The sequence below is a fragment of the Papio anubis genome, unplaced genomic scaffold, assembly GCF_008728515.1.
Source record: "Papio anubis isolate 15944 unplaced genomic scaffold, Panubis1.0 scaffold833, whole genome shotgun sequence".
Lineage (NCBI taxonomy): Eukaryota > Metazoa > Chordata > Mammalia > Primates > Cercopithecidae > Papio > Papio anubis.
Genome location: NW_022168556.1, coordinates 20,188 through 35,592, shown reverse-complemented (window position 1 = coordinate 35,592; position 15,405 = coordinate 20,188). Strand labels below are relative to the sequence as shown.

The 15,405-nt window shown below is 34.4% G+C and overlaps 1 protein-coding gene across 1 annotated transcript in view; it reads right to left on the bottom strand.

The window, feature by feature from the left end:
* Positions 1–180: 180 nt before the first annotated feature.
* LOC116268665 (probable ATP-dependent RNA helicase DDX60) overlaps positions 181–15,405 on the bottom strand; it is a 28,523-nt gene continuing 13,298 nt past the window's right edge. The window contains exons 6-9 of the mRNA XM_031662677.1: positions 6,082–6,229; positions 4,518–4,660; positions 1,931–2,082; positions 181–929 (exon numbers count right to left, since the gene is read on the bottom strand). Coding sequence (XP_031518537.1) covers positions 818–929; positions 1,931–2,082; positions 4,518–4,660; positions 6,082–6,229 — 555 coding nt within the window. The 3' untranslated portion in view covers positions 181–817. The remainder of the gene's footprint in view (positions 930–1,930; positions 2,083–4,517; positions 4,661–6,081; positions 6,230–15,405) is intronic.

Below are 15,405 nucleotides of genomic sequence, written 5' to 3'. Positions count from 1 at the left end.
GGCAGATCACCTGAGGTCAGGAGTTCCAGACCACCCTGACCAACATGGAGAAACCCCATCTCTACTAAAAATACAATATTATCCGGGTGTGGTGACACATGCCTGTAATCCCAGCCACTTGGGAGATTGAGGCAGAAGAATCGCTTGAACCCAGGAGGCAGAGGTTGCGGTGAGCTGAGACCATGCCATGGCACTCCAGCCTAGGCAACAAGAGTGAAACTCCGTCTCAAAAAAAAAGAAAAGAAAAAGAAAGATGGACATTCAACTAAGCAACATTAGATGGTCAATGAAACCTAACAATGGGGTACCCACATAAAGTTTGGTGTTGCTTGAGACCCCACTAGGTTTTGTTAAAGATGAAAATAGGAGGCCAATATGAAAGGTCAGAGTCAGAGGGAGCCTGCAGAAAACATCGGAAAAAACATGAAATTCAAAGTATGTAAGTGAATATAAACCAGAAACCAGATAGAACACTAAGGAGCCCTCTGAAATATCATGTCCTTGACACACATTGCTTGTGGCAATTGAGAATACAAGGATCTAGGAGTCAATGAAGCTTTCAAATATTGCTGCCTGTCAGTGCATGATGCCTGGGGCTGAGACTCTAGTCTGGATGAAACTTCATCTCAACTAGACATTGGAATTAATTCTGTTATAGAAATAACACAACAGGAGTACCATGTATATGTATATGGCATTTGACAGAGATAAGGAGACATTCTGCAGAGCCTTTGGGGAGTTGAAATGCATAGCACAGAAGAAGTTTAATAGCACCTTCATGTACCTGGCTTATAGTAACAGCTCAACATTTTTCAAATTATAAATAATTTAAAAATCTAAAATCAATATTTAAATATATAACACACCTGATAGATTTAATGGTGAGCGCAAAATCCTTCAACAAATAATAAGCATCTCCTTCATTCATCCTAAACAAAACAACATTTTGAAAATTAATAACACAAAACATTAAAGAACATCCTATCTTGTATTTAAATGCTGAATTTATCAGTAACAGGTACTGTTGTCTGTCAAGATCTCTTTCCAAGAATTATTTCTGCCACAGACCCTAGATATTGATTTAATCTATGGCAATGGTGATTATGAATTCAAGAGCTGAAATTTCACAATCATAGATAAGCAATAAAAATAGGAGGCTGGCCAACTCAGGAGATAACCAAAATATGAAAACAAAGCTCAGGAGGGTAAATTGGAACTAGAGACTCAAAAGGGAAGAAACAGATGTATCAGTTACTAATGTCATAGCTGCTTTATTCACAATGAGTCACTTTTTTTCAAAACAGTGCTCAACATCTTTGAAGAGTGTCAGATATTCTAATACCTTCATTCTATAAGGATTGCTCCAACATTTTATGTAAAACACAAAATTGGTTTCCTGCTTTGGTGTGACTGAATGTCCCTCCCCACATCTATGTGCTCAGGCCCAAGTCAATTTCTTCATCCTAGGTAAATCCAAGAGTGTTTATCCCTGGTTACTATTTTTGAAAATGTTTTTCCTGCCACAGAACTAAAACAATTGTCATGCACTCAGTCCTATATCTACTCTTCTCAAATATTGGAGAGCATGCCATTATTTTTCAGTTTTAAAATATCTAATAATCAATAAACAGGAGAGTAATAAATAAAAATATATCTATGAGCATATGCAAATATTTATATTGTTAGAGTACAACATTATGTCATGTGAACTGGCCTAAGTGCCAAGATTTTGCTGGAAAACCACAAACAAAAATAATACCAAATTTGTTATTCTTTCCTGCCATTAGTCTCTAAAAATAAAATCTAGTATGCTTAGTATGATTTAACCTATACTTGAAACTGTAGTGAGGATTCTTCCTTAAAATTCATTAAATTAATTCATTAGAGACAGAGATGGGGGTACAGAGAAACATAGACAGAGAGGACATACCTATTATCCTGGACTAATCCTAGCAAGGAACCATGTTTGTAGAAATCCAGTGCATAGGCATTAAGCGGCATTTTCCTTCCTCGGTTATCAAATTTCTGTGACAACAGCACTGGAGCCTGAGAGCGATTTACACCGATTGTGCCTAGAGTAACCTGAGAAAATAAGATTTTTCTTAATGTATTATTTATGTATAAAGAAAGTTGATAATTTCTTATGTGGTGCTTTGTAGTTACATCCTTTAGTCGCCATTTTTAAAGCTCATTCTTCACTGTGAAGGAAGAGGATGTTACCCATACACTGTGGTAGCACCATCCTAAGCAAGCCTGGAGAGTGGCTCAGCTCCATCCCATGAGGATTATTGTATCCACAAAATACCGATGACACTTTCAACCATCCATCCACTGGAATATAGAAATACTAGGAAAGAAAACCTAACACCATTTCATTCTCCTTACTGGTGAAAGGAATTTACTTGTAAACAGGATATCAATGAGTAGAGGATTATACATCACAAGAAGAGAATTCAACTGAACAACTCAAACAATCTTTGGAACCCAATTACCTGAATAAAAAGAAGGAGGAAGAAGAAGAACAAAAAGAAGGAGAACAAAAAGAAGGAAAGTAAAAAGAAGAAGGCGAATAGTTTTCCCATGTCTGCTCATTTTTTGAAAACTACTATACAGAATCAATAGAACTCTAGCATACCATTAGTATGAGTGTAAATTGGCACAGCTACTTTTTTTTTTTGGAAGTTACAATTCATACATAATTCATACATAATATCTATGAATAATAAGAGTTGACTCCCTGTACTTATGCAGATCAGTGATGCAAATTATAAAGTGCAACAGTATCTAAACAAGACTCTATTATTAAAACTTAATAATTTGCAGGTAACCATTCAAGAGACAGATATCAACTGCCTTCACCCCTGCTAAGACTTGTTTGGCACAGCTATTTTTTAAATGAGTTGGTAGTAGCTTGAGAAGTTTAATATTTGAATATTCTTGTTCCTATATGACTCAGAAAATGATTTTAACCCAGAAAATCAATACCTAAGAGAAACTATTGCACATACACACAAGACATCCATAGCAACACTGTGTGTAATAGCAAAGATGAGAATCAAACACAACTATTCAAAACACGAGAACAGATTAACGGGCTGTTTGATATTCATGCTATAAAATATTATTAAATAGTAAAAATAAAAGACAGTTTGATGTTACAACAGGGATGAACCTTAAGGCATAGCACTGAATGTAAATAAAAGCGACTTTCAGGTGACTGCAGTAACTGTTCCTTCACTTTTCACAAAATTCAAAAGCAAATAAATATAAAAAAGGATTTCATAATATGTAGTTTTTAAAAAGGAAAGTGAAAAACACCAAGTTTAGAAGGGTTGATGGCCTTGGAGAAGAGGGGAGACAAGAAAATGAAACATGGGAGGAGTACACCGATCCTTAGTACATGGTGTCCATGCTTTAGAACTTATCTATATGCTATAAAATAATGCTTTAGAACTTATATATATGCTATAGATAAGTTCAATGCTTTAGAACTTATCTATATGCTATAAAAGATATATTTGCATATATACTTAGCATTATATTAAAATGTAAAATTAATTTTGTTAATTAAAATAAACAATAAAAGCAAAACAAGTTTAAGAGGTTATAACTTACTCTAGTAAAGTACATTTGTATAAAGTGAGTTGGGTAAGGTAAATGTGAGGGAATATGGAAAGAAAATGTGAGTTCAAGAGAAAAAGAACTGCAAATTTATAAATCCTTATAAAAAGATTTCCTGACTTGTTCTTAACTTACTGACTATGGGTATGAAAACACTTTCTTGTTGGTATTACATTTTATGCAATTAAAAGAATGATGCATTGGTTTTAACACACCAACATTTATTTGAAACTAAAAACTATATCTTCAGAAAGTATTTAAATTTAGGATAAAAATGTATGTGTTAATTTAAAATGCACAAGATGTATATAGTCTTCAAAATTATTTTAAGTGATACATGACTATGATTTTGGAATAAAATCCAATACATGTACGTATTGGAGTTGAGACACCAATGTCAATCCATAGTATCAAATGTAATAAAATATGTTTTCTCAAAGTTTGTATTAAAATAATTAAATTTCACCAAGTGTCAACATTCATATGAATTAGCCAGGATCTTCCAAATGTATCTAGTTCTTTGCATTCCATTTTAGGCATCAATGATGCAGACTATAAGTAGTATTTACAGCACTTACAGCAGTACTGAGAAAGCCTGAAGATAGTTTTACGTGGTTCTTCCACAGCAAACCTGTGTCCGTATCAGTAGAGTCTTCAAAGATGGGAGAAAAGTAGTGGTGTTTAGAAACTCTCTGAGCAGGCTTCTCAGGCCAACTCTGAGAAACTGAAATCATATTGACTTCAAGAGCACCAATTCCTGAATATATCTGTTGATACATCCAGATTTTTTTTTCCTTTTTAATCTGGGAAATTTGAAGTTCTTTCTAAGCTGCCTAGCAATATAAATCCATTCTTTCTTAAACATCTTTTATTAATACACCTCACTCTTCACTTACATGGTTTGGAGTTTCTAGTCGAAGCAAATCATCATCAAAGTTCCCAGACAGACAAACAAATGGTGAAATTGCTACTCTTCCTTCCTTGCAGCTCATCAAATGAGATACGAGTTGAGAGTCTTCACATTCTTTACCTGTGAATTCTGACAATAATACTTAGGGATAGATTAGTGTTTTGAACTCAGGCAAGTTGTCAAACCTCAGATACTTTCTCTAGACCATGTTACAAGGGGAGCCATTCAGCTTCATGTGATGAAGACTGAAATGTTTTGTAAGTTAGATCACATAAGGTGAGCAGCACAGCTTGGCACAGAATACATCCAGTGAAAGTTGGCTACTAATGTTAGTATCACTATTATAAAAATGTGTATTATATTTTAGTTGCCTTAATAAGAAATGAAAGACTAAATTTAAATTGTATACTCTTATTGGACAATTATTGTTATTACCTTTGTACTTTTTCTTTCTTTTATTTTTTATTTATTTATTTTTTTGATGGAGTCTCACTCTGTCACCCAGGCTGGAGTGCAGTGTTGCGATCTCGGCTCACTGCAAGCTCCACCTCCCGGGTTCAGGACATTCTCTTGCCTCAGCCTCCCGAGTAGCTGGGACTACAGGCGCCCGCCACCTCACCCGGCTAATTTTTTTGCATTTTTAGTAGAGATGGGGTTTCATGGTGTTAGTTAGGATGGTCTCGATCTCCTGACCTCGTGATCCTCCTGCCTCAGCCTCCCAAACCTTTTTACTTTTTCTTACTGAACTCAGACTTGCCTTCAGAATCTTTCCTGAAACCATGCACCACAATTAGTAAGTCTGGAAGTAGTGCATGAGAATAAATATATTTTCCATTGATATTCTTATAAAACCCAGATCAGACATTCAAACTGGTCTAATTTGTAATTGAGGCATAATATTCACAGACTCCAATCTCACCCCACCTGTGACGGTCACCTTTTTGTGTCTATTTTCCCTTAGAAGGCTTCCATCTATTAGCTCATGAAAAAAAGAGCAAATGCTAAAAGTGTTAATCATGTACAAAACATTAAGATCTTCATATATGTTAATTTAATCATTTAAAACTCATCAAAACTAGGTAGATAATGCTATTCCCTTTCTCATGTATCTATTCAGAAAACTAAGGCATGAGTATGGAGTCTCTCGCTCAAGAAATCACAGCTAATAAGTAGCAGAACCAGAGTTTGGACCCAGGAAATATGCTTAGAATCTGTGTTGATGAACACTAAGCATATTTCCTCTCAAGACAGAGTGACAGAATTAGTCCCTAGTTTCTCTTCATCTCATAGATGCCCTTACTCTGTTTTCCAGGCTTGACCCTGAAGCAGCATTTAACAAGATGGTTATAAATGGCCCTAATTAGTTTCAGTCTCTTTTGCCCTTTTAATGTCTAATAAGCACAATTTTTTTCTTTAGAAAGGAAAGGAATCTCCTCACTTCAGGGCAGAATAACCTTTCTGGGGTTCCACTCTTCTTCCAGAATAAACTATTCTTAGGCAAGATTATTTATTCTTCAAATTGTTCCACAGTGGAGGTAAAATATACTTACTGATTTTTGACAATGGGAGTTGATATTCCTGATTCATATCAGCCAGTTTGGAAACAATTCGTAGGAAAGCGGTAAAGTCCTCCATAATTTTCATGTTATACTCATCTAAAGCATCACTGAAATCCTCAGGGAGCTCATCAAGGAACACCTAGAAGCCGAATAATTTTCAGAGAGATCTATTTACCTTCCTTCAAAACTGAATCGTTGGAAGAAGAAAGGTAAAGGACATTGCAATATAATTCTATAGTTATCTACTAATATTTATGCAATAATGTCAGTTTTATTTTTTCACTGGTGAAGTTCAGGTAACTTCATCTTTTGTTTCTATTTGCAATTATGAAAACAAATACCTTACTCATTACTCTTAAAAATGTATTTTGACATACTGAATCAAAACCACTTTTAAATAGAAGCATGCCCTCAAATAACATTAGACTTGTGAAAATTTCAAAGACTCTAGTGACACATTTGAATAGCAAGCAATGAGACAAAGTACATTTGCATGTCTAGAGTAAATCTCATTTTGTTTTGAGAGTTTTTTAAACCTCACTGGATTCATTTTGCTAATATTTAGTTAATTATTTTTTCACTTATATCCATGAAAGAGAAGTATCTCTAATTTTCCTTTTTATTATGTCCTAGTTAGGTTTTGACATTAAAGTTAACTTTTGCCTTTAGAAAGAGTAAATATTCCCTCTTTTTGTATTATCCAGAAGAGTGTAGTGGACTGAATGTTTTATATTTTCTCAAACTTTATATGTTACAATTTGAACACTTAATGTGATGGGATTAGGATGCAGGGCCTTTGGAGATGATTAGGTCATGAGGGTGGAGTCTTCGTAAGTGGAATTAGTGCCCGCAAAAAAAGACCCCAGAGAGCCCCCCTTGCCCCTTCCACATGTGAGAACACAGCATAAAGACAACCATCATTATGATGGTGGGCAGCCCCCACCAGACGCCTTGATTTAGAACTTCCTTTTAATTATTAATTTTTTATTTTTGTGGGTACATAGTAGGTGTGTATATTCATGGATTACATGAGATATTTTGATGCAGGCATGTAATGCATAATAATCACATCAGGGTAAATGGGGTATCCATCACCTCAAGCATTTATCCTTTGTGTTACAAACAATACAATTATATTCTTTTAGTTATTCAGCCATAAACAAGAATGAGATCCTGTCATTTTCAACAACATGAAACAAATTGGAGGTCAGTATGTTAAGTGAAATCAGCCAGGCACAAAAAGACACACTTCACATATTCTCACTACTCTGTAGGAACTAAAAGTTAAAACAATTGAACTTATGCAGATAGAGTAGAAGGATGGTTATCAGAGGCTGGGAAGGGTAGCTGGGGGACGGAGAAGGGAATGTTTAATGGGTAGCAAAAAAATAGCCAGAAAGACTGATCTCTTCTCAGCCTCTGAAAGGGTGACAAGTAAATTTCTGTTGTTTACTAACCAATCAATCATTGCTACATTACAGCAGTCCAAACAGACTAAAATAAAATTTGTAAAACGTTGGTGTTATTCTTTTTACAAGAAAAATCATGCATATTTAAAGTATACAAACTTGTGTTTTAATATACATATATAGTGATGTTATCCTTACAAAGTTTGGAAGAATTCACCAGTGAAGCCATCTGAGCCTTGGGCTTTGTTGGTGGGAATGTTTTTTAAAACAATAGATTAAATTTCTTTACTAGGTATCAGTACCAGATTAGTTATATCTTCCTTACTCAGTTTTGGAAAGTTGTATTTCCTAGGAATTTGCCCATTTTACCTAAATAGTCAAATATATTGCTATAAAGTCATTCATAAAATCTTCCTTTGCTCTTTTCAACGTCTAAAATAGAGCCTGTAGTACTGTCCCATTTTCTTTTCTGATATTTGTGCTTTTACTCCCTTAATGAGTTTTGCTAGACAATCAATTTTACTATTCTTTACAAAGAACCAACTTAGAGGCTTTGTTGATTTCCTGTTCATACAATTGTTGTTAATTTACTTCATATCTGTTCTTGTTTTATTATTTCTTTCCTTCTACTTACTATAGGTTAGATTTTCTTGTTCATTTTGTTATTTTCTTAAGCTAAAGTTTAAATCATTGATTTTTCAGCCTGTATTTTTTTCTAATTTATGATTTTAAGGCTGTAAATTCCCCTCTAAGCACTGAATAAATTCCAACTTATAAGCATTGTTATGTTTTATTTTTAATTAATGAAAAATATTTTTAAATTTCCATTGTATGTCTTTTTTTAACCTTGGTGTGTATTTATAAATTAATTTTTTAACTTTTCACACAATTGAGATATTTCTGATTCTTCTTGTTTATCTGACATATATTTTTAATCACCTTACTTTCAAGCTTTCTCAGTTTTTATACCTAAAGTGTGATTTGTATAAACACCATATATAGTCTGATATCACTTAATGGCAGCGATATATTCTAAGAAACGTGGCATTAGGTGATATTGTCATTGTGCAAACATCACAAAGCATACTTAAACAAATGTAGATCACATTACCTAGGCTTTATGGTATAGCCTATTGGTCCTAGGCTACAAACCTGTACAGCATGTTACTGAATTGAACACTATAGGCAACTGTAACACAATGGTAAGTATTTTGTGTATCCAAACATATGTGAATGAAGGAAAGGTACAATAAAAACACAATATTATATTTATGCGACCATCATGTATGCACTCTGTCATGGATCAAAATGTCATTATGTGACAGATGACTATAGTTCTCCGTATTTTAAGATGTAGCCTGAAAATCTTTGTATTTTATTTAGTGTATTTAGTACGTTTACATTTAATATAACTATTGATATAACTATTTTCTACCTTGCCATTTGTTTTCTGTCTGAATTTGAACTACTCGTTATATATTTTTTCTCTTCCCTTCTTGTTTTTACCAGTTTTTCCTTTTGTTAACATGTATGTGCACACTATTTTACTAGTCTTTTAGCTGTTACCCCAGAAATGATAAGATATAGCTATAATTTTATGTTTCTTAATACTTCCAAAATTGTAAAACATTTAAGTGTATTAACCTTCTGAACTCTTACATTATAATTTTCATAAATTTCAGTTCTACATATTATTTCAAATTTTATTATATGTTACAATTTTTTTTGACACAATGTGTATTCCCTTATATGTAATCACACATAACCTTTTCTATTGTGATTCATTCCTTCCTGCAGTTTCAGGTTTCCAAATTTTTGATTTTTTTCTATTTACCTAAAGTATGTATTTCTTTAACTGCAGACTTGATAGCAGTGAATAACCTCAGATTTCATGTCTGAAAACACCTTAATTTTATCTTTATTTTGACGAATATTTCCTGTAAGTGTAGAATTCAGGGATAGGAGTTATTATGCATACAAAAAATATTGTTCCCTTGTCTGGAGAGAAAAAAAAAAGGCAGACAAGAGGCAGAACTAACTTGCAGCTCCCTCTCAGACAGACAGAGCAGCATGTGGAGACTCACACCATGAACTTTTGCTCCAAGAACTGCCACAGGAACACACCAGGAAAGCCAAGAGAATCCACAGACCGCTTGAAAGAAGTAGCTTGCCACTTCAGGCAAGCTGAAAAACTGTGAATGTCCAAAGTGTGAAAGGGGGAACATCCACCCCTTAACATGCATCATCACTGGGGAAACTGAAGGTCCAGATCATGGGAGAAGGATCTGGAATTGAGATAAATTTAGAGAGCCAAGTGAAATATAGGGGTAGAGGAAGCAGTGGGATGAGCACTAGGTGCACTTTTGGTCTCCAGAAAAGTCATTTCTGACTTTGTCTCACAGGGGTCCTTGGGGAGGGCTTTGAGTGGAATTGGGGAAAGACCACATGGAAAAGGAAACTTCCAGCTTAACTTTGTAACAATTTCAATGGAACACAAATTTTCCTGGACAGAACCTGGGGCTGGGGGGTAAACAGGAAGTGCAGATACAAGCACAGAGGCTGCAGCAAGTGGGGAGGTGTGAAACCCAAGTGCTCTGCTTGCTTTCTCAGAGGGGAGGCTTGTAGTCTGGGGCAAGTTTTCAGCCCTGCTCACAGATTGCCTGGAAATAAATTCAGTGCTGTTTAGGGGTAGGGGACAGCACTACAAGAACTGCTGAAAGGAGCTCTAAATCTTGAAACAAATCCCTGAAAGACACCAAAATAGAACCTCCTTAAAGCATAAATCTCACAAGACCTATAAAATAATAGTGCAATGGGAAAAGAAAAAACAAGGTATTCGAGCAACAACTAGCACAATAAATAGAACAGTACCTCACATCTCAAAACTAAAATTGAATGTAAATGGTCTAAATGCTCCACTTAAAAGATCTGGAATAGCAGAATGGATAAGAATTCACCAACCAAGTATCTGCTGTCTTCAAGAGACTCACCTAACACATAAGGACTCACATAAATTTAAGGTAAAGGGGTGGAGAAACATATTCCATGGAAATGGACACCAAAAGCAAGCAGGAGTAGCTATTTTTATATCAGATAAAACAGATTTAAAGCAAAAATAGTTTAAAAAGACAGAGGGACACTATATAATGATAAAAGGACTACTCCAACAAGACAATTTCACAATCCTAAATATATATACACCTAATACTGGAGCTCTCAAATTTATAAAAAAATTACTAATATACCTAAGAAATGAGAAAGATAGCAACACAATAATAGTGGGGGACTTCAATACCCCATGATGGCAGTAGACAGGTCATAAAGACAGAAGGTCAACAAATAATGGACTTAAACTATACCCTAGGACAAATGGACTTAACAGATATTTACAGAACATTCTACCCAACAACTGAAGAATATACATTCTATTCATCAGTATATGGAACATTCTTCAAGAAAGGCAACAAAACAAGCCTCAGTAAGTTTACAAAATTATATCAAGTACTTTCTCAGATCACAGTGGAATAAAATTGGAAATCTACTCCAAAAGAAATCCTCAAAACCATGGAAATACATGGAAATTAAATAACCTGCTGCTGAATGATTATTGGGTCAACAATGAAATCAAGATAGAAATTTAAAAAGTCTTCGAACTTAACAATATTAGTGATACAACTGATTAAAACCTCTGGGACATGGCAAAAGTGGTGCTAAGAGGAAACTTCATAGCATTAAATGCCTACATCAAAAAGTCTGAAAGAGCAAAAATGGACAATCTAAGGTCACAACTCAAGGAACTAGAGAAACAAGAACAAACCAAACCCAAACCCAGCAGAAGAAAAAAAATGGCAAAGATCAGAGCAGAACTCAATGAAATTGAGACAAACAAACAACAAACAATACAAAAGATAAATGAAACTAAAAGTTGGTTCTTTGAAAAAATAAACAACATTGATAAATAGACCATTAGTGAGATTAACCAAGAAAAGAGAGATCCAAATAAGTTTCATCCAAAGAAATGAAACAGAAGATATTAAAACTAATACCACAGAAATACAAAAAAAAAAATATTTGAGGCTGCTATGAACACCTTTACACACAAACTGGAAAACTTAGAGGAGATGGATAAATTCCTGGAAATATACAAATCTCCTAGATTAAACCAAAAAGAAATAGAAACTCTGAACGGACCAATAACAAGCAGTGAGATTGAAATGGTATTTTTTTTTTAATATCAACAAAAAAAGTCCAAGACCACATGGATTCACAACTGAATTCTATCAGGCATTCAAAGAAGATTTGGTACCAAGTCTACTGACACTATTTCAAAAGATAGAGAAAGAGGGACTCCTCCTTAAATTGTTCTATGAAGCCAGTATCACCTTAATATCAAAACCAGGAAACGACATAACAACAACAACAAAAAAGAAAACTACAGACCAATATCTCTGATGAACATAGATGCAAAAACCCTCAACAAAATACTAGCTAACAGAATTCAATGGCATATGAGAAAGATAATCTACCATGATCAAGTGGGTTTCATACCAGGGATGCAGGGATGGTTTATCATATGCAAGTCAATAAATATAATATACTACATAACAGATTTAAAAACAAAAATCACATGATCATCTAAATAGATGCAAAAAAAGCATTTGACAAAATCCAGCATCCTTTATGATTAAAACCCTCAGCAAAATTGGCATAGAAGGATCATACCCTAAGGTAATAAAAGCCATCTATGACAATCCCACAGTTAACATTATACTTCACAAGGAAAATTGAAAGCATTCCCCCTGAGAACTGGAGTAAGAAAAGGATGCCCATTTTCACCACTCTTATTCAACATAGTACTAGAAGTCCTAACCAGAGCAGTCAGACAAAAGAAATAAATAAAGGACATCCAAATCAGTAAAGAGGAAGTAAAACTGTCACTGTTTCCCAATGATATGTCATATCATTTCCCAATGATATGACAAGGTCCTGGCATAAAAACAGACACATACACCAATGGAACAGAATAAAGAACAGAAATAAAGGCAAATACTTACAGCCAACTGATCTTCAACAAAGCAAATGAAAACATAAAATGGGGAAAGGACACCCTATTCAACAAACGGTGCTGGAATAATGGGCAAGCCACATGTAGCAGAATGAAACTGAATCCTTATCTCTCACCTTATACAAAAACCAATTCAAGATGGATCAAAGACTTAAATCTAAGACCTGAAAGCATAAAATTCTGGAAGACAACATTGGAAAAACCCTTCTAGACATTGGCTTAGACAAACGTTTCACGACCAAAAACCCAAAAGAAAATGCAACAAAAACAAAGATAAATAGATGGCACTTAATTAAACTAAAAAGCTTCTGCACAGCAAAAGAAATCATCAGCAGAATAAACAGACAGCCCACAGAGTGGGAGAAAATCTTCACAAACGATGCATCCAACAAAGGACTAAATATTCAGAATCTACAAGGAACTCAAACAAATCAGCAACAAAAAAACAAACAATCCCTTCAAAAAGTGAGCTAAGGACATGAATAGACAATTCTCAAAAGAAAATATACAAATGGCCAACAAACATAAAAAAATGGTCAACATTACTAATTACCAGGGAAATGCAAATCGAAACCACAATGCGATGCCACCTTACTCCTGTAAGGATGGCCATAATCAAAAAATCAAAAACAATAGATGTTAGCATGGATGTAGTGAAAAGGGAACACTTTTACACTGCTGGTGGAAACGTAAACTAGTACAACCACCAGGGAAAACAGTATGGAGATTCCTTAACAAACTAAAAGTGTATCTACCATTTGATCCAGCAATCCTACTACTGAGTACCTACTCAGAGGAAAATAAGTCTTTATACAAAAAAGATACTTGCACATGCATGTTTACAGCAGCACAATTTGCAATTGCAGAAATATGGAACCAGCCTAAATGCCCATCAGTCGATGAGTGGATAAAGAAAATGTGGTACATATGTATCATGGTATACTACTCAGCCATAAATAGAAATGAAATCATAGCATTCACAGAAACCTGGATAGAGTTGGAGACCATTATTCTAAGTGAAATAACTCAGGAATTGAAAATCAAACATCATATTTTCTCACTCATAAGTGAAAGCTAAGCTATGAGGACACAAAGTAATAAAAATGGTACAACGGACTTTGGAGACTCATAGGAAAAGGTGTGAGGGGTGAGGAATAAAAGACTACACATTGGGTGCAGTGTACACTGCTTGGGTGCACCAAAATCTCAGAAATCACTACTAAAGAACTTACGCATGTAACCAAACACCACCTGTTTCCCCAAAACCTATTGAAATTTAAAAAAAAATACCAAAAAATTCATATGTGGTCATCTGGAAAAGTATTTTTGATCTAAGAATAAAAATGCAATAGCATGTCTAAATATAATTCTAGTTATGTAACACCAAGAGTTTATATAGGTATATATCTGATGAATGTATGTATTTGCATGTAAAATATCTGAATCACAACAAAACATTGTTCCATTGTCCACTAGCTTCCATTATTTTGATTAAAAAGAGATTTATCATTCTCATTATTGCTTCTTAGAAGGAAATGTATCATTTTATTTCTATCCTAGGAAATTTATGATTTTCTCTTTGTGCTTTTCAGCAGTTTTAGCTTAATGTTTTTCTACATTTATACTCCCTGAAGTTGACTAGGGTTTTAAAACTATGGTGTGCTATCTAATCAGCTTTGGAAAATTCCCAGCTATTATCTTTTTGAATACTCTTCGGCCATTTTTGTACATCTTTTTTTTCTGGGACTCCCATTATACATGCATTAAACTTTTTCCATGTGATTCATGTTTCTTATGCTGTCTGATTTTTTAAAATTTTTACCTCTGTGCTATTTGGATGCTTTCTATTATGCTGTCAACTTACTGATCATGACTTCTGAAATGCACATTCTGATAGTCAGATATTGTATTTTCAGTTCTAAAATGTCCATTTCATTTTATACATTGTAATTATCTAGTAAAAAATCCATCCTTTTATTAATCTTGTCTCTCCTCCTATTTTCTTGAACATATTAATCACACTTAAAATCCTTATATGTTAATGCTAATGTCTGGATCATTTATGGATCTACAATTATCGACCTCTTTTATTCCTGTTTATTGGTCATATGTTCATGCTTACTGACCTTTTTAGGTTTTGTTTTGGTTTTGGTTTTGCACCAGAAATTGTTTTCAAAGGACTTTACAGGCTTTAGATGTTATCTTTCACCAGGGTGAATGCCCCCATTTTCAAGTTTGGCCAAGACAGTGAAAGTATGATCACCTCAATTCAAGTACAGACAGTGCAGACTGCAGTGGGTATTGTTTTACAGTTTTAGTAAGCCTCATTTATGTTTTGTCTCTCTTTCTAGGTCATGGATTTCTTAAGATTTTGAGAATAAGGATAGTTGGACTTAGTCTTCTCAAATCTAAAAGACTACTAAAGCTCCACCTTTTTTCCTGTAGCACTTCCTAACCTGCTGTTTAATTTTCCAGTCCTAGATGGCTTCAAAAATGTCTTGAGGGTGATACAAGCCTACCCATGAAGACAGACCCAGATCCTTTTCTCTAGTGAGTTTTTATTTAATATATGGGACTTTAGAAATTATTATCTAATTTTTGCTTTTTCTTAGAGATGGGGTCTCCCTCTGCTCCCCAGGCTGGTCTCAAACTCCTGGGCTCATGCAATCCTCCCACTTCTGCCTCCCAAAGTGCTAGGATTACAGGCTTGAGTCACCATGTTTGGCCTATTTTTTAAAGCTTTTTGGTGTAGCATCCTAACATTTCACACAGATCTGACTGTTATGCAGTAAAGTGTATATTTATCATGATCTTTTTCTTCAAAATAGAGATAGTGAATTT